The sequence below is a fragment of the Poecilia mexicana genome, unplaced genomic scaffold (assembly GCF_051168715.1).
Source record: "Poecilia mexicana isolate PSO_F unplaced genomic scaffold, ASM5116871v1 scaffold_17, whole genome shotgun sequence".
Classification (NCBI taxonomy): Eukaryota; Metazoa; Chordata; class Actinopteri; order Cyprinodontiformes; family Poeciliidae; genus Poecilia; species Poecilia mexicana.
The window spans coordinates 9,891,285-9,909,387 of NW_028263386.1; the positions used below are offsets into that span (position 1 = coordinate 9,891,285).

General features: G+C 37.0%; 1 protein-coding gene across 3 annotated transcripts; it reads left to right on the plus strand.

Annotated features, from left to right (window-relative positions):
- The first annotated feature begins 1,976 nt into the window (after positions 1–1,976).
- On the plus strand, positions 1,977–17,433 carry nadkb (NAD kinase b). 3 transcript variants are annotated; one of them, XM_014984309.2, is made up of 12 exons: positions 1,977–2,491; positions 4,159–4,452; positions 4,539–4,622; positions 5,150–5,279; positions 6,858–6,966; positions 7,971–8,056; positions 8,627–8,729; positions 8,816–8,985; positions 14,887–14,986; positions 15,062–15,219; positions 16,522–16,604; positions 16,697–17,433. In XM_014984309.2, the coding sequence occupies exons 2-12, from the start codon at positions 4,160–4,162 to the stop codon at positions 16,854–16,856; spliced, it is 1,476 nt and encodes a 491-aa protein (XP_014839795.1). In that variant the 5' UTR covers positions 1,977–2,491; position 4,159; the 3' UTR covers positions 16,857–17,433. The 3 variants fall into 3 exon arrangements, with proteins under 3 accessions (XP_014839795.1, XP_014839796.1, XP_014839797.1); XM_014984310.2 differs by having other exon boundaries at positions 1,977–2,426; XM_014984311.2 differs by having other exon boundaries at positions 1,978–2,310.
- Positions 17,434–18,103: the final 670 nt, after the last annotated feature.

Consider the following 18,103-nt stretch of genomic DNA (forward strand, 5'->3'; position numbering starts at 1 on the left):
TTTTTTCTATAAATCATTAAAACAAACACATTTCTCCAGCTACTTCCTGTCATTCTTCTTCATGGTTTGCGCTTGTGTTAACATCTGGTTGTTGATCACATGACTCGTGTGATGCAAAGAAAATAGTTTCCATTGCAATTTTGTGAAATAAACTAACTTTGATTCAGCAAAAAAAAAAAAAAACACTTCCTTCAATCAGAAAAACTGGAGATTTTTTGGAAATTGGCACGTTTTAAGCTAATTTATTTTCGAAATGTCAAATTGCGCAACTATATGGCTAATGGAACCACAGCTACTGACAACAATGCAATGCAGAATGATGCTTCTTAAACTTAGCGCTTTATTTTGAACGTCATATATCAAAAGGAGCGGTGTTTCAGCAGCTCTCGTGGCCTAGGAGCTACATCCAATACAGTCTCTTTCACTGTGAACATTGTGGTTTGTGAAAAACACTTATTAGGTAACAGTTTTATACATCTTGAACATACATCTTTCTGATTATTAAAAATTAAGCTAAGCTTTAAGTCAGAGCTTAGCTTAAAGTATTAGGAGGTGAGTTTCTGATGACCTAAGTGGGACTCCAAGCTAATACCTGGGATCAAATCGAGGCGATCTTAAATGATAAGTTTTTATTAATTAGATAAATATAGGTTAAGCATGTACTGGGTTCAGCCTATTGCTTGTCTTTTCTTCATATATGTGTTTAAGTAGAAAACTCCATGCGTCTGGTTATTTTCAATGTTAAGTATTTTGTAATTGTTAATATTTTCTATTATGTATTATTTATTGCATGTCTGTGGATGCTGTATGTTTGTTTGTTTTTCTTTCTTTTTGCTTTATTGTTGAAAAATAATTTAATAAAATTAAATCCAACCCAGCATAAATCCAGAAACTCCTGTTTACCATTGTGATTAAAGAAGCCGTTAACCTATAACCTGCAATACCCACAATGGCCACTAGGTGCTGGTTCAGTAGAAAGCTAAATTCATTAATTACAAGTCAGTAAAATAAAGTCTACCTCTGCCTGGATTCTAACAGTGATGCTATAACATAATATAAAATATTAAATTGGCAAGAAACTCTTTCTGTATGTTTTGATATATATTTTAATCTGTAAAATAGAGCTGATCAAACTTTTTTATATGCAATTCTTGCACTTTTTCAAACAAATAGCAAACTCACCACAGTGTGCCAGTGAACTTATAGCTGTATTCTGTGGCTTCCTTGCTATTTAAAACATTTTTAAACTGACAGCAAAACCAGGCTGAAATCTGGCAACACACTCATCATTTTCCTCCAGGATCCCATTTAACCTTATTTATTTTTGGGTATAAAACACAAAACTTAAACTCATGTGCAAACCAATACTCGCTCAGAAACCATGACACAAAAATTTAAATGCGGCAGTGGGAGTGTAGGGAAAAAGGTGAACTTTTTCTTTTGTTGTTGTTTTTTTAAAAAGCCCCTGATAAGAATAGGTAATTTACCAATTTAAATAATATTTTTTTTTCTACGTAGATAAGAAATTTACTTATTTTAAATCTTGATTCAATTAGTTTCAGCACTGCAGTAAATGTTTACAGCTGCTTGTTGAACACTATCAAACAAGGGTTTCCTATTAATTTTATCTTATTGAAATTTGAACTGCTAAAGTTACAAATAAAATGTTTTTTCAGAAATACTTGGAAATGTGAATTTCCAGCATAAATTTTAAAATACAGTTAAAATAAATTAATATACCCTTTAGAGCTTTTAAGATGTCATTTTTTAAAATATATGTTGTTAACTACTACACATTATTCCCACTTAGAATGACTAAAATCAAACACGGCTTACACATGATGACAACATCACAGCTTGGCATTTTGTGGGAGTTTTGCCCTTTTCAAGCCTCAAACATTCAGCTTAGTGTGTTACTGACTGCTGAAATGAGAGTGAACACCAGGGGGAAGATCAAAAGAGGATTGTTATTACATTTTATTTATGCATTACACTAAATCAAGTTAGTCATTGTGTACAAAATGCGAGCGATGCACTTGTTTTCCATTAATTACTCTGTTAGTTGTAGATGCAACACAGTTAACCTTAAAAAAACCCGGATCTACTCCTACTTACAATCCGCTGCATTTATATTTTTTTATATTTTCTTTTCTTTTTTGGCAAAAGAACATACAGTATCTTCTGGTACTGATTCCAGTTTCTGTAGCACTGCGTGTAGTTCTGAGTGTGACCAGCGGGGGCAAACATAGCGCTGTAGCGCGTAGTGGTCACCCGCAATTGCTTCCTGTGACGTCAGATCGCTCCTGCTCTGTAATGTTTCTTTTTTAATGTCTGTTCTTTAAATATACTGTCGTTATTTTCTGAATGCGTCCTTCCCTTTCGTGTCCCTGGGCCGACATGAGCTTTGTTTAGTAGTCTGTGGAAAAGTAAGGCGTCACTTCGTTCAGTTTTGCGGCGTTTTCTGACGGCTAGCTAGCTGAGCTATTGCTAGGTAACGTTATCTGTCAATGGTTTGTGAGTGACGGCAGCTAATCCGGGTGCTACAGTCATTACTGGAGTGCGGTACTTTACACAACAAGGTTGTCTGACTCAAACTGGGACAAAAGTACCTCCAGTTTTTCCGGTTAGACTATAAATACACCTGCCTAATATTTGATCTGAAACGCCTAAATTGATGGTAATATGTAAAGTGACTGGTGTTTTTTTTTTCTTCCATGAATCGGATTTATATTTCATGTTTGTTGCGTACAGATTTCTCTCTTTTATTTTTTTATGCTCTTTTTGGTCACAGTTTAAGGTTTCAGATAATTAAACTCATTTTAATACCACACAAAGGAAATGTAGAATGCAGATTTAAAATGTTGATTTCTTTTCTCAAGAGCAAAACTAAAACTAAAACTAAAATCTGCTACCTGTTTTCTAACCAACCGTAGTGGAAAAAGGCACACTTTTTTTTTTGAAGAATTGTTTTAATTAAACTCGGAAATACTTTATTTGGTCCAAAGGGAAATTAAATGTCTCGAATTCCTAACTCATATCTTCCAAGTATCTTCAAAGATTTGTTGTGGAAGGTGATGGTGTGTACAGAAGAATCTCCGGTAGCAGTCTGTCTTGCAACTTTTGCAAACTGCCTCTAACTGAAGATTGTTAATGTAGAGTTCAATATTGAGGCAGCAGGAATGATACTTTACAGTTTACAGTAACGTCCTGGATGACACCATCAGGAGTCGGCAAGCACTGTTAATCCATTTCATTTGCTTTTATTTTTACTTCAGATTTAATGAGCTGCAGAGCTGTCTGGTTGGCTAAATTACAAAAAAGTAATTTTTGGAAGTTATTTTTGGGAAGAATTAATTCCCAAAAAAGTCTTGGGGATACTATTATTTATGTATTTTTTGTTTTTTAGTTTGGTCCGCAGTGTTTTGGACCTTTAATTTCTTTTTTTTTTTTTTTTTACCTTATTTCTTTTTTGCTGTTGAGTCAGGGTTCATCACCCTGACCTTATTGGAGGAAAGTGAGGTCTGCAGTGCTTTAGATGTTGTTGAGGATTCTTTGGGATAAATTAAGGCAAATTTTTGGTAGAGTGGTCAAAATTTTTTAGTGTTTTCTCCATTTGGTTCCAAGTATCTTCAAAGATTTGTTGTGGAAGGTGATGGTGTGTACTCAAATGAACTCTTACTGTAGTTCATTTGAGTCACAAAGACATAGAATGGTTTTATAGCCCTTTCCAGACAGCGCATTAGAGGAAAAAACAGAAGGAATAAGTGTCCGCCAAAAAACTGAAATTTTGAGAATAATCTCAGAAAATTTCTGGAAAAAACTTGAAAATTTCTGAGTTTGAAAAGTCAGTTGGAATAAAAAAAAATATTTTGAGATTAATCTTGAAACTTTTCTAGAAAAAACATTGAAATTTATGAGTTTTCAAACTCAGAAATTTCCAAAAAAAATCTCTAGAAAATGTCTTAAATTAATAAAAATAAATTATGGCAAAAATGTACCCCTCCTTTTTTTGTTTCCAATGTCCTTAATACAGCATTGGAAATATATGTCAATGAGCCTCTCATGTCATTATAATTTTTTTTTCTGCATAGGACCTGGTGTTTCTCCCTTAACTTCAATAGATTAAATTATCATTCCAAAGTGCCCTTTGTTTTCCAGGATGGAGAACTCGGAGGCCGGTCTGTCATCGAGGTCTCTTCCAGCGCTGGACCGGAGCGTGTCGAGATCTTCCGGCTGTCCTGATCAGCAGCCGGACTCGACCAGGTCCTCAAAGCACAGGGACCAACCGTCCAGGTCACCTAGGAGACGGAGGGAGGGGAAGAGGTCACAGCAGCGGGGGGATGATCACGAGCAGCGGCTGTGGGAGATGGAGAGGCGGAGGTTGCCAGGCCAACACGAGCACTTGGAGCCCGCCGGTTCATCGTGCGGTGCAGCGGAAAGCTCTCCTAAGAGGTCTGCGCTCCGGGTGGCTCAGTTTCTGCTGCTCCAAACATGAGGTGATGTTAACTCCTCCTTTTTTTTTATCCCTTTCCTCACAGGAGAGCTCACTTTCTGCATGGACCATATCCAGCCACTCACTTTGGACCCAAAGCCTGCATTCTCCCCAACCCAACTTCAGTCATGTAAGCATGAGGCTGCGAAATAAGCTGAACTTTGTGTACACTGACTGCTTGTTAGATCAATGGCACAGAGAAGTTTGTGCAACCGAGTTAGATAAGCGAGAGTAAGAATGTGTTTGACTCATTTTAAAGCAAGCTGGTTAACTTTACTGTCAGCTGTTCTGAATTGATTTGAGTCTGAACACATACAGGTGGAATAATCTTTACAATGCCTGCTGTTTACAACACAAAGAAGAGGAAAGACAAATGGTAAAAGGAGGAGAGGACATTTTTATTGTTATATTTGGAATTTGACCCTGATCGTCTGCTGTAGCTAAGAGTCACAGCAGTTAATGAACGACTTCACTGCTCAGAAATGTGGAATAACCTTTATTTAATTCAGAGAATATGGTATGTGTGGAACATTTGCTCTGGTAGTTTATATTTTCCTGTTTGTATCTTGTTGCTGACAAAGCGTCATGGTGTTGCACTGTGTATTTCTGTTTGTTTCCTTGTGTGTGTGTGTGTAACATTTTCCCTACGTGTCCCAGGCACATCCAGGACCCGGCCAGTCAGAGGCTCACCTGGAACAAAGCTCCAGTCAATGTGCTCGTCATCAGGAAGATCAGGGACGAGAGTCTGGTCGAGCCTTTCAAAGAGCTCTGCAGGTTTCTAGTAGAGGTACGAGACGGATGTGTGATCAAACACGCAGCGGTTAACTCAAGTACTGTGTAAACATGCAGACCTCTGAAGAATATTCACACACTTTGCACTTTTCCACTTCTTATTACATTGCAAAAATAGATTTTAATGTTTTTAATGGGGGATTTAATGCCATAGACCACATAGAGTGACATAATTGTGAATTGGAAGTAAAAATCTGTAATGTGCTTTGCATTTTTATTTCTTCGTTTTTCTTCTACTTCACAATTATGCACTACTTTGTGTTGGATTACCACAGGAGTCAGCAATATTTTCCATTCAAACAGCCACTTTTCCTTCAGCTGCAGCAAAATAAAACCTTCCTAAAACCACACAAAACAATTTATTTTCTAAATATATACTACATAAAATGTTTTATTTATGAAAGCTAACAAAATTAAACTAAAATGTATTTCTATTTACAGATATTAAAACAAAATTAGTCCTCTATTACAAGAGGGAAAAAAATTTATATATGGAAAATGAAGAAAAAAGTTTGAACTTTTAAAAGCCGGTTGTAGATATTATATGCAGATTTTGCATAAAAACATATAACATTACCAACTCTAATTGCATCCATAATCAAAAACATTTCCTTTTTGGTTTTGTAAGTGCCACAGTGGACTCCTGATGTATCACATAAAATCCAGCAAGAGACAAAATGCAGTGCATACAGTCATGTTTTCTGGTTTAATATTCTATGTAGACCATACAGGTAAGTTTATGTCAGCTTGGTGTTTGCACATCAATCTAACTTTATATAGAAGTAGTAAATCTTAAGATATACACTCAAACATCAATATATGCTTTGTAAAAAGCATATATAAACCTTTACATGCACGTTGCATACACAACAAAGACACAACATCTTAGCACTCTTGAAATGAGACAAGATACAGGAGTTTGTTTTAAGTAAAAAAATCCTTAAATTTGGTTTTAAAAAAGTGCCAGATCCACTGGCAGATTATTTCACTCATAATATGGTGAAAATGTTTTAAGAGTGAAACTGTAACTTTTTTGTCAATATTAAGGAATTATTGACTTAAAACAAGGTCCTATATCTCTGAAATTTTAAGTTAGTTTTGTCTTATTTCAAGTTTACGGAGACATTTGCACTAGAAACTAGGCAAAATACTTTTTTGTGTACCATGGTGGCGTACTTTGTACAAGCTTTTGCAGGTGATTACTTTATCACTTTTTTGCTCTCTATTTTAATATCTGGACAGAATCTTCTGTTCATTCTTTGAGAGTTTCTCTGGCAAGCGCAGAAGGTTAAACCTCTTCGCCTCCAGTGAACATGAGTTCCTGCTGAGGAATTTGTGGTGCCAAAGAGCAGCAGGTCTAACCACCATCAATCCAGGAAATGTTTCAGACAGGCAGAGGAATGCTCCAGTCTGGTCTCCTGCAGCTGCAGCGCATTTTAACCACATGTTTCTAAAACCAGACGCTCAGAGCCGACCTGCGAGTCGACATGTTTGTATTTCATCCAAACACCACCACGCTGAGCCGCAAGCTAACGGTTCGGTGTTGTGGCTAAAGTGTGTGTTTGTGCTCCAGGAGAAGCAGATGATGGTGTACGTGGAGCGCAGGGTAGCCGACGACGCCACGCTGTCGAAGGACGAGGCCTTCGGCTCCATCCGCAATCAGCTCTGCACCTTCAGAGAGGGTGAGACGTCTGTGCGTCTCACAGCGAAGCCATGCAAGCTGTCTGTGACGCAACACCGCCATGCCAAAATATTCACTTCAAAGAGTTCTGCTGATTATGTCTCTGTACAAATGTAATTATAAATGATGCTGTGTGACATTCAAATCAGAAAACTGTTATGATAATACTGCTTATTTAAATATTTTACAGGATTAGCACATTTAGACGCACCCCTAAATTAACTTTATGGATGTTTTGTTTTTTTGTTTGATGGTGTTACTGATAAATAATGACCAGTTTGTAGTTTTGTTTATTCTCTTTTTGTGGGGCTGTTTGGTGTTACGAGTGTTTAAACTCATAACAAGACAAGAACATCTGTGGATAATAACAACAATAATAAAATACAGCAACAGAATGATTACCAACTTCTTTCCAATGTACACCTATAAACTGCTTCAACATATCAGTCATAATCAACCAAATTCTGCTTTTTTGATTAAAAAAAAATGATAAAACCCACCTTATCAAATTTAAAACAGATTTTTATAGTGAAATGATAGTTAAATAAAATGTTTAATATAAAAGTAGAGGTGATAAAACTTGAGGTTTTGTTCATATTTTAGTGTTTTTGGCCACTTGGGTAATTACACTGGATGTTTTCGTTCTAACCTGGATCTGACGCCAAATAAAACCTTGGCTCCTCTTTTTATTTAATTATTTAAAAGCAAAACAAAGTTATCAAAGATCAGAAACTGGTTTTAACATTTTGCATCTGATTTTGGGGAAAATATAGATCAAATTTTTACCATTCTTAAGTATTGCCGTTTTTAAGGTGTCAAAACAAGAAAAGAAACAATATTTTGTTGTCCCACTGCCTGACTGGAAGCCATTTTCACCTTTGTGTTGTTTTGTGATTTGTGGGAGAATTTGAAAAGTTCAAGTTTTTAGTTGGATAAATTAAAGCTAATTTTTCCAACTTGGAGATTGATTGCAGTGACATTTACTTGTAATGTTTGTGACTTCAGGTTATGACGATATTTCTGACTGCATCGACCTGATCATCTGTCTGGGTGGCGATGGGACGCTGCTTTATGCCTCCTCTCTCTTTCAGGTACTGATACTTTAATAAAATAAGATGAATGCAAGATATTATTGACTGCTGTAAGAAAAACATGCAGTATTGATGTATATTTATCTCATTAGTTGACAAGAGTAACAATGTCAAGTTTAAGGAGTTTTTATCTCAGTTTTCGTGAATCAAACTTTTTCTTCAGTTTTACTTGCTTAGATTTCTGGATTTAGTTTTTCATTTCTACCATAATTTTCCTTTAACATTCAGGAGATGTTATTGAAAAAGAAAAGCAATCTGAAGAAAAGCCAATTAACTTACAATATAGGAGATAATTACTGAGTAATTATGCTATAAAATCACTTTTTCAACATTTTTCTCCTGATCAAATTAAGTTTAGGAAACTTCTGTTGTTTAAAACTTAGTTTAGCACATCACAGAATCCACTAATTTTACTTTCTGTATTTTAATTATGTCTCTCAGACGTTTTGCATGTTTCTTGTGAATCACCTATCATAGATGTGACAGAAAGGTTTTAGTTTAAAATATTTTCAGACTCTCTTGTTCAGAAAAGTTTTGACGCCCACAGATTTCCTGTTTCTTCCTCTCCAGGGCAGCGTCCCGCCAGTGATGGCGTTCCACCTCGGCTCTCTGGGTTTCCTGACTCCCTTCAAGTTTGAGTCGTACAGAACCGAAGTGGCCAAAGTGTTGGAAGGTAAAGTGAACCCGTCAGTGAAAATGTAAGCAATCTGTAAACAAACAAATCTAAGGAGCTGGGTGTGTTGTGCTGTGGGGTCAAAGGGAACGCGGCCATCACTCTGCGCAGCCGTCTGAAGGTGAAGGTGGTGAAGGATATGCTCCAGAGAACGGGGCAGCAGCCGGAGAGCAGAGAACCGCAGATGGAGCACAATGGCCTCCTTCCTCATGGACACACCAACAGCGAGGCTGGGAAGGTCACCCTGCAGCTGCAGGTGAGAGGTCGCTGTTTACATACTGAGCTTGCTTGATGCAATGTTTTTGTTTTATTTTTAATGAGAAAATTAGGGTAGCATCAGTGTTTCTCGGCTTCACATCTCAAATAAATAGTTTTATTTTTGGATATATTGGCACTAACATTGGCATCGGCCGATATTAGTAATTTTTTAACATATCAGTATCAGTCCGGTAAATAAAACCAGGCCAATATTAATTTAATATTTCTTAATATCATCTTGTTACAATTTGTTTCTGACTATTTTCTTTCCAAAAGTGTTGAAACGGTAGATAAATATATACAATATTGGTAAATATTGGTTATCTGCCATAGCAACAGTATTGAAATCCTAAATGAATTTTCATATCGGTGCATCCCTAATTATTATTCGTATTTCTATTAATAAAACCTCATACTAGCTTTCTAAAAAAATTAAGTAAAATACTTTTTTATGAGTAACTAATAAACTATGGCTGTCACTTTAGTAAGTGATTATTTAGATGATGAATCGATTTTTTTGAGAAAAAATTGGCACATTCTGCATATTTTTTATTTAACCATTTAAGCTTTTTTATACAATATTGCACATTTTTTTTTACAGGATTTGAACCGGATGAAGCTAAAACTATGCCTCTTAAGGAGATCTGGGTAGAACATATTTACAGACAGACATTTTTTTCTTAATTTAAATCCAAAATGTATATTTCTTAAACAGATTTGGTTTAATTTCTGCTCTGAATGTGTTGTTTTTTAAGCAAATCACCTTTTTGAGACTGATTACTCCAGTTAACGATTCATCAATTACTAAATTAGTTGACAATATCTCAATACGATTAATCACACAATAATTGCAATTAATTCGATGAATTGTTTCAGCGCTTCTGACATCCCGGCTAAAAGACAGGGATATTAATGTGTAATTGCAAACATGTAACTGTGTTCAATATTTTTCTCTTCATTAATAATTTCCTTATCAAAAAGATGGCTGTTTTTACCAAGATGGTAAAAACAGTCATGAAGTCATTGTTGGGATTAACCCACATTTGCAATCCTCTTCTATTTATGCTCTATATTCATTATTTATCATCTTAGTTACTAAGTTATTTATCAGGTTTGGGCACTAAAGATGGTGAAAGTCCATCCAGCTGGCCAAATATTTTATCTTCAAGCAGAATCTGAATGTATTGGAGCTGTAACATAACAGCTTTGGCTTTTCTAATCTGATCTCTGGCTTGAAAAAGGAAATATGGCGTGTTTTTGTGCAACTCACGTTTTGTACATGAGCCACCTGCTGTGGGACGCGAGTGTTTCCTCCACCCAAATTGATAAATCCGGGAATGAATGTCAGATGTTTGATTAAAAAGGCCCATTGTTATTCTTTGCAATTGTGAAAACGTATTCCTGATTTTTCCTCTTGTTTTTTTCTGTGCCTTCACTTGATCTGGACGAACCACTTGGTAAAAGAGGCAAAAGAAATGCATTATGTGCATTCTTGAAGAGCCGTAGCTCCTTATTTCACAGGTGCTTTGTGTGTTTATTTGTAATTATAATGACTCACCGACCACAGCTGTGAGCGGTCCTCCTCCTGTTGCTGTGTTGACCTTCACCCTCTCCACATTTTAAGTCTCTTTAGCTGCTGGAACAACGTCCACAGGTCGTCTGCAGCTCTTTGTGATTTATCTCATGCTGTAAGCTGAGCTGTCTCTGCTGCTGCCTAGCAACTAGCAAAACTTTTCCTCCTTATGTTGCTGACTCTTCTGGCAACTTTTTCTAACTAAGGTTGCTTCACACTGTAGCCTGAAATGACTCAATTCCGATTTTTTTTTCTCTTGACGTAATGCGACCTGTATCTGATCTTTTCATGACAGTCTTAACAATTCAAGTCGGATTCCTTTCGAATGCGACTCAGGCAACAGGATATTCAAATGTGACCTAACGTTCAGGTCACATATATCCGATTTGAACGTCATTGATACTCGACAAACGTCACTATTCTGCGCCCTACTACACGCAAGCGGGAAGGAAAACAACAACCATGGCGGAGTGTAATGAGGATTAAGTTGTTACTACACTGGCTCCGGTTGGACAACAACCTCAAAATCGTAAGCTACGCTCCATCGTTAGCATCCATGTTTACTTCCACTAACACTGAGGACTACTTCTTCAATATGGCGGTTCGGCAAAACACTGAGCACGCTCTCTATGTGTGACGTTATTGCGCCCTCTACTGCGCATGCGGGACACTTTCTAACAGATCACATAAACAAGTTGCATATTTTGGAAGTGTGAACGATCACGGCAACAAAAGAAAATCCGATTTGACAAAAAATCGGAATTGGGTCATTTCAGGCTGCAGTGTGAACGTAGCTTTGATTTCAGAGTCACGAGATGTATTTTAGGCTGGGTGATGTAAGCAACACCACAGGTAGTTTGAGTAAACATGAAAGATTATAAAATAATATGTTAAAATACTGCATAGAATAAGTAAAATAAATGTCTAAAAACAACAAAACAAAAAGGTTTCTTACTTTGTAGCCTGACTCGTAGTCCAATAGTGCGTAAATTTATAGTTTATCATTATCCACACACTTCTGATTTAAAATAGTATTACACAATATACTCCATTTAGTTGAACAGGATGAAAATTAATTATTAAACTATGATTCTGACCAATGCAGACTTGCTTTATTCTCAATTGGGTCCCTTTAAAGCTCAAAAAGGAAGAAACAGAACCACTATGCTGTTCCCTGTTTAGCCTTTCTGTTATCCGCTAAAAGTCTTCCTCTCATTCAGCCTTATAAGATGGCTTTTTAGTCGTTTGTGCTTTCAATGACTTAACACTGAAAATCACTACATTTGAGCTGATCAGAGGGAGATCATTGGTTTGAGCTTCAAACCAATCTGTTCCTAGTCACTTGTCGTTTTCTCTGTGCATCTCTAATGACTGAGAGTTAATTTAGTGTTTGTGCAGCAGCCTACTTTATTGTCAAAGTTCTTTTTACTGCAGAATAAATGCAGAACCTTTCTTTGAATCCAATAACCTCTTGGTTTAGCTCCTCTGATCCTGCGGTTTCGTGACAAAGAGCTCATGCGACCACAGGCTGACGGAGCGAGCTGTTGGGATTTCAGCGTTAACCTCAGAAGCGTTTGTGTGCGCACGCAGAACATGAGTATGGGTCGGCGAGGGAACATCCACCCGGTCTCCATGATGACCGTCATAACAAAGCTGTCGCCGCACACACACTGGGGAGAACTCTGGATGTTGTGAGGTTCTGTTGAGCCCGTTTCCATGGAGACAGTGGCGTCAAAAGCGGAGTCGTCACCAAATGGGTATTTAATGATTCCTGATGCTCTCAGTCTGGCACAGAGTGTAACTAAACAACACGCCTGACTGCACGCGCTCGCACACCTGTCTGTGTTTTGTCAGTTTCTGCTCGGCTCCCTCCGCCCCGTCGTCTCGCTCCAGAGGGGTTTTTCCTTTCCTCCCTTTTTCTTTTTTTTTTTTTGTTCTCATCAGTGAAGTACAGTGATAGATTGTTTTTACTGCTCTCTGAACCCCACTTATACCCTCGCATTACATCACGTCTGCCGTCTCCAGCAGGCAGGATGTTTGAGTTGAACTCTGCTGACGTCAGCACATCTGCCAGACATCACAGCTCAGCGGTGCAGAATGCCGTGTGATGGAGGTGCAGAGCGTGATTTGTTATGCGGTGGGTCCGCTGTTGGTTTCCCTCCGGGCTGTAGGACTGTAAGTCCCAGTCTGCTGGTGGAGGATTTGTTGTTTTCATTGACAACACGGCTTAAACGTAACGTCTGCGAGAGGGGATTACACACCGCAGACTCCAGAGAACCAGGATGTGCATCAGTATCTAATTATTCATGCAGCTTTTGTTTTCAGTTTAATAAATGAAATTCGTGAAGGTTTAGCTGGGTTGTTTTTCAGCAGCGACGCAGATGTTTAGTAAACTTGTAACAGAGGGCCAATAAATTCTTTAGAAACCGGTAAAGTACTGACTTTAATTATGTTTTTCCCCCAGTCTGAATAAGTTTGATAAACGCAGCAAAAATACAAAATCTTACCAAGTATTTTTTGTATAGTTTCTAGTGCAAATATCTTTGTATAGCTGAAATAAAAAAGATTATTTTACTAGTATGTTGGGAAAAATGTGGTGTTATAAGTAAAATAATCTGCCAGTGGAACTAGTAGTTTTTTGTAATAAATATTAAGGACTTATTGACTTAAAATAAGCTCCTGTCTCTTGCTGAAAAGTTACTTGTATGTTAGTTTTTTTCTTAATTCAAGTGTACTGAGATATTTGCACTAGAAACTAGACAAAAAGACCTTGGGATTTTGTAGTGGAGTTAAAAACAGAAAACAGATTAAGATTTCACTTCTTACTTCATGAAACAAGAGAACAAAATCATGATAATCAAAACTTAAGTTTTTGCTTCACTTTTTAATTCATTTTGCTTTTGAGTGACACGCGCGCACGCACACACACACACATTAAGAGATACTGTTTTGATTTGGACTTTAGGTGTTTTCCTTTCTATTTTAAATTGGATCCACTGTGTTACTGAACTTGGTTTGAATTTTTGTTTGTTTTTGGACTTTAGAAAAATTATTTAAACTTGTATAATTTAATCCAGACCATTCTGGTTTTTATCTGACCCATGTTGATCAATAAAAGACCATATAAGTGCTGTGTTGTTTCTTAAATTGTGTGGCAAAAATAATAATAAAACGAATCTATTTTGTACTCAATTATAAATAATGTCATAAAAACTGATTAAATGAGTCTGGAAAAGTATAAAATGACTAAATGGTCATTTTTAAAATCTCATTACTAGAAGATTTATTAGCATAACAAGCCTATTTTGTTCCATCCAGTTTTACTCTGAGTCAAATTAATAAGCAAATTGAATAACGGTGAAATCAAACCATCAGCACCAGTTGAAATCAGCCCATCGTCCTAATTTGCAGAGCGATTGTTAACAGATCATGTCTCCTTTTGTTAGCAATGGTTACCTCCAGAGAAAAGTATGCAGCATCATTGCTTTGTGTCAAAATGACCTCAGATGGGAGGAGATTGCTGTCAGGAATATTTATTCTGGAAGAACATCAAGAACTTAAATGTAAGAAGGGTCAGTATGAGATCCACAGTGTTTACACAAACATTTTAAAAGAAAACACATTGCAAGATCTGAATGATTATATTTGAAACAGAAAAGTGATTTACGTCTCATGTGAAAAATTGCATAGCTGATTAGTAAAGATATGATACTCTTGGATAACATTTATTTATTAAATGCATAGAATTAGGTCTGCAACTAACAATTATTTTAGTAATTGATTAATTTGTTAGTTATTCTGGTGATTAATCAAATAAAAAAACTTGGCATTTTGTGCTAATTTTTTATTTAACCACTTAAGCCATTTTATATAATAGAAAAACATTAAAAATGCAAATAAACAAATAATTCAATTCATTTTTCAGTTAAGAAAATAAGCATTTTATTGCCTAAACTACAAAAACAGCATTTCTTAGTGAATTAAAACCTGCTTTTAATTTTTAAATCTTATATATATATATATATATATGTATGTATATGACTGTGTTCTTTCAGCAGTTAATTACTAAATTACTTGATGATTATTTCAATGATCTGATTAATCGTTTCCGCTCTATCATCAGTGTCAAACCATTGGTCTCTGAATATTAACACATTCTTACTTCTGGCCTGTAGATGTCACTACAGTAAAATATTTAACTAAACTCACTATTACACAGACCGTAGCACAACAGTGTTACACAATTAGCATTTTAATCAGCCTTTCTGCATATGTTTGTTAAACTTCCAGACTTTGTGTTCCTAAAGTCCTTCTAATCTGACGCAGGTGTTAAATGAAGTGGTGGTGGATCGAGGCCCGTCTTCCTATCTGTCCAACGTTGATTTGTACCTCGATGGGCGGCTCATTACTTCAGTCCAGGGAGACGGTGAGACGAGAAAACGTCTTTTCTTTTTATGCAGCTTCGTCTCAAAAGCAGAGTCAAAATGTCCGTGTCCTCCAGGGGTGATCGTGTCCACGCCCACTGGCAGCACGGCGTACGCAGCTGCGGCAGGAGCCTCGATGATCCACCCTAACGTCCCAGCCATCATGGTCACACCCATCTGTCCACACTCCCTGTCCTTCAGGCCCATCGTGGTTCCTGCTGGAGTGGAGCTCATGGTAAGACTCTGTGTGAAGAAGCAAAGCAGAAGGAAAAGCTGCGGGGGTTTATTTATGTATGTATGGAAAAAGGAGAGATTTGGGAGAAAGGTTTGTGCTATCAGATGGTATTCCATATCCCATTTATCTAAAGTTTTAATTTCATCCAGTGGTTTAAGTGGGCTGGTACGCAGCTGTATCACTTAAAAATGAAGAACTCAGCAAAGAATCAGGGCATGAAGACAGAAACTCCATCTCTGAACAGTGAAAAATCAAGAACTTACATGATTGGCAGATCAGGCGAAACGCATAACATGAGAACATCTGGAGAGAACATAACAAAATGCAAGAATAAACTAAGAAACTGAGTACGAAGGAACATATGGCAAGACCTTATGAGCAATAATTAGTACAGGGGACTGAACAAAATATTGCAAGATCTGATCAGAAGTAAAAAACACAGTAAATTATGACAGGAAAAACAATAATGCAACAAAAAAAAAAAGAAAATAACTAATATGGCAGAAACTATGAAGTATACAATCAAACCAAAACCCAAAACTCAACTGTCAATTACTGATCTGTGATTTGATACACAGATGTATATACAATATTACATGTTTTGGTCCCATATTTGTTTGACATTAAGACGATGATGGACACTTCATCCATCTGTCTGTTTGCCCATTTATCCTACTGTCCTTCTTCTCTCCCTCTCTCTTTGCTTGTTGCAGGTTGTGCGTTTAAAGTTGTTAATATTTATACTTTAAATATGGACTGAAAAGGACTGAGAACTCTGAAAATTTGAGTCTCAGAACTTGTAATTGTGGCATGAAAAATGTGTAGGAACCCCGTCCCATCTTACGTAGGAGTAGGACTGGATGGTATAGCTGAAAAATGTCTCACGATATAAGCATTTCCTGTCAGTCGATATTGATAATTTAAGTGTTTATTAATAATAATTTAAGTGTTTATTTGATATAGACCAAACTGGTGGTGTGACCTTTTCTGGTTTTTCCACAGTTTTCACTTCACGCCGTTGTTTTTAGAGTTTGAACTGCTGAAGCCTTTCCTCTGCCTACATCCCCCAGAATGCTGTGCAGTTCTGGGATGGACTTCAGTGAAATTATTGGTCATTCCATCAGACGTGTTATCTATTGATACTGTTATTGATTTATTGTCATGTAGGAAAGGTCAGTAGAAATGCAAAATGAGTATTTGTCTCAAACATTTCCGTCACTTTCAGGGATTAATAGGTTAGTTTAAACGGGACTAAAGAGAAGATGCTCTGCGTTGAAACCTCTTTTTTTTGTTTGCCAACAGATCACTCTGTCCCCTGAAGCCAGGAACAACGTCTGGGTGTCGTTTGACGGCAGGAGGAGACAGGAGATTCAGCATGGAGACTGGTACATTTTACACATTTCATCATCAACACTCCTGGTCTGTTCCAGCTGCTCTCCTTACCCTCCGTCTGTTTTTTTTTTTTTCCTCCTGACAGCATCAAGATCACCACGTCTTGTTACCCCGTGCCGTCCATCTGCTGCCATGACCTGGTGTACGACTGGTTCGAAAGCCTGGCGCAGTGCTTGCACTGGAACGTTCGCAAGAGGCAGGCCCGACTCGCCGACGTCTCGGACTCCTCAGACACGGAGAACTAAAAGAACGACGGCAGAGGAGATCAGGTTCGCTCCGAGATACGATCAGAGAGCACCAGACTGTGACAGAGGCGGATCAGCCTGCACTGCACAGGCTGTTATAGTGAGTTTACCCCGGAGTCGTAGTATCTTAATGCATTTTAATTTGTCGTTTTTATGAGAGCATGCAAACACCTAATGCAATATGAGCATTGAGGAAATCATTGCACTCCCCATACATAAAAAACAGCATGCTGTAGTAAAAACTTAGCATAAAAACAGCCTAAATAAATAAAAATTAAGTTGACTGAACTTCCTATTACCTGTACATTTGTACATATAGATCTCTAGTTTAAATGTATCTGTTATATTTCTGTTGGTGTATGTCAACAAGTTGAAAATATTGCTAACAATTACCTGAAGTTTGTGTTTTCCTGCCGCATCTAGAGCCGTCATTTTGTTTGTACTGTAGTTATGTTTGAAGCTAAAGCTGCACTCACTCTGTGCAGGACTGCAGCACAGCTGTGAATTTCATGTTTATGAAACTGACAAATAATGATGCAGAAAGCCATAATGTGAAAATAAAAAGCCTGACAACTGTTCCCTTTGTTAGCTTGATCTTTGCATGTTAAGTCTTTAGAAGAAAGATAAAAGTTGTTAGCAAAGCTACTTTGCAACTTTCTGCAATGATTATGTAGCAAACCACAGAGTACAGCATGTGCTGATATAGTTGTGTAATGTTTTATCACAATGATATGCAGATTCCACATTTTCATAAATGACAGATCATCGTAAAACATTTTATCGATTCATTACACAGTGATAGTTATTTCAGTTAAATGTTCTTGTTTCACAGCTAAACAACATTCAAAATGTTTTTAAAGACATATACAAGACATCTAGCTGTCTTTACATTTGTCTGTCTAATGGTGACTAACACCTGAAGAAACTGGCTGTTCACAGAAAGCTGAGTGACAGGAAAATGTTTGCAAGAATAAGTGACTAAGATCCAGAGTTTTCTGTAAATTGGAGGCAGGAAAACCTGAACTATCACTGAATAAATGCAGCCACAGGTTACAGCTGTGGAAATTCAACTTCTGAACAGGAATCATCAGAAATGTGAGCTCAGGAAGAAAAACTGTGGTCTTTGATATTCTGTTTTTAAATTTTCTGGCTTGTGTCAGGACTTCAACAGGGAAGTATATGAACAGAAAGTTAAGTGGAAGAAAAAAGTAATAATTGAAAACAAGAATAGGAACTCATTGAATGAG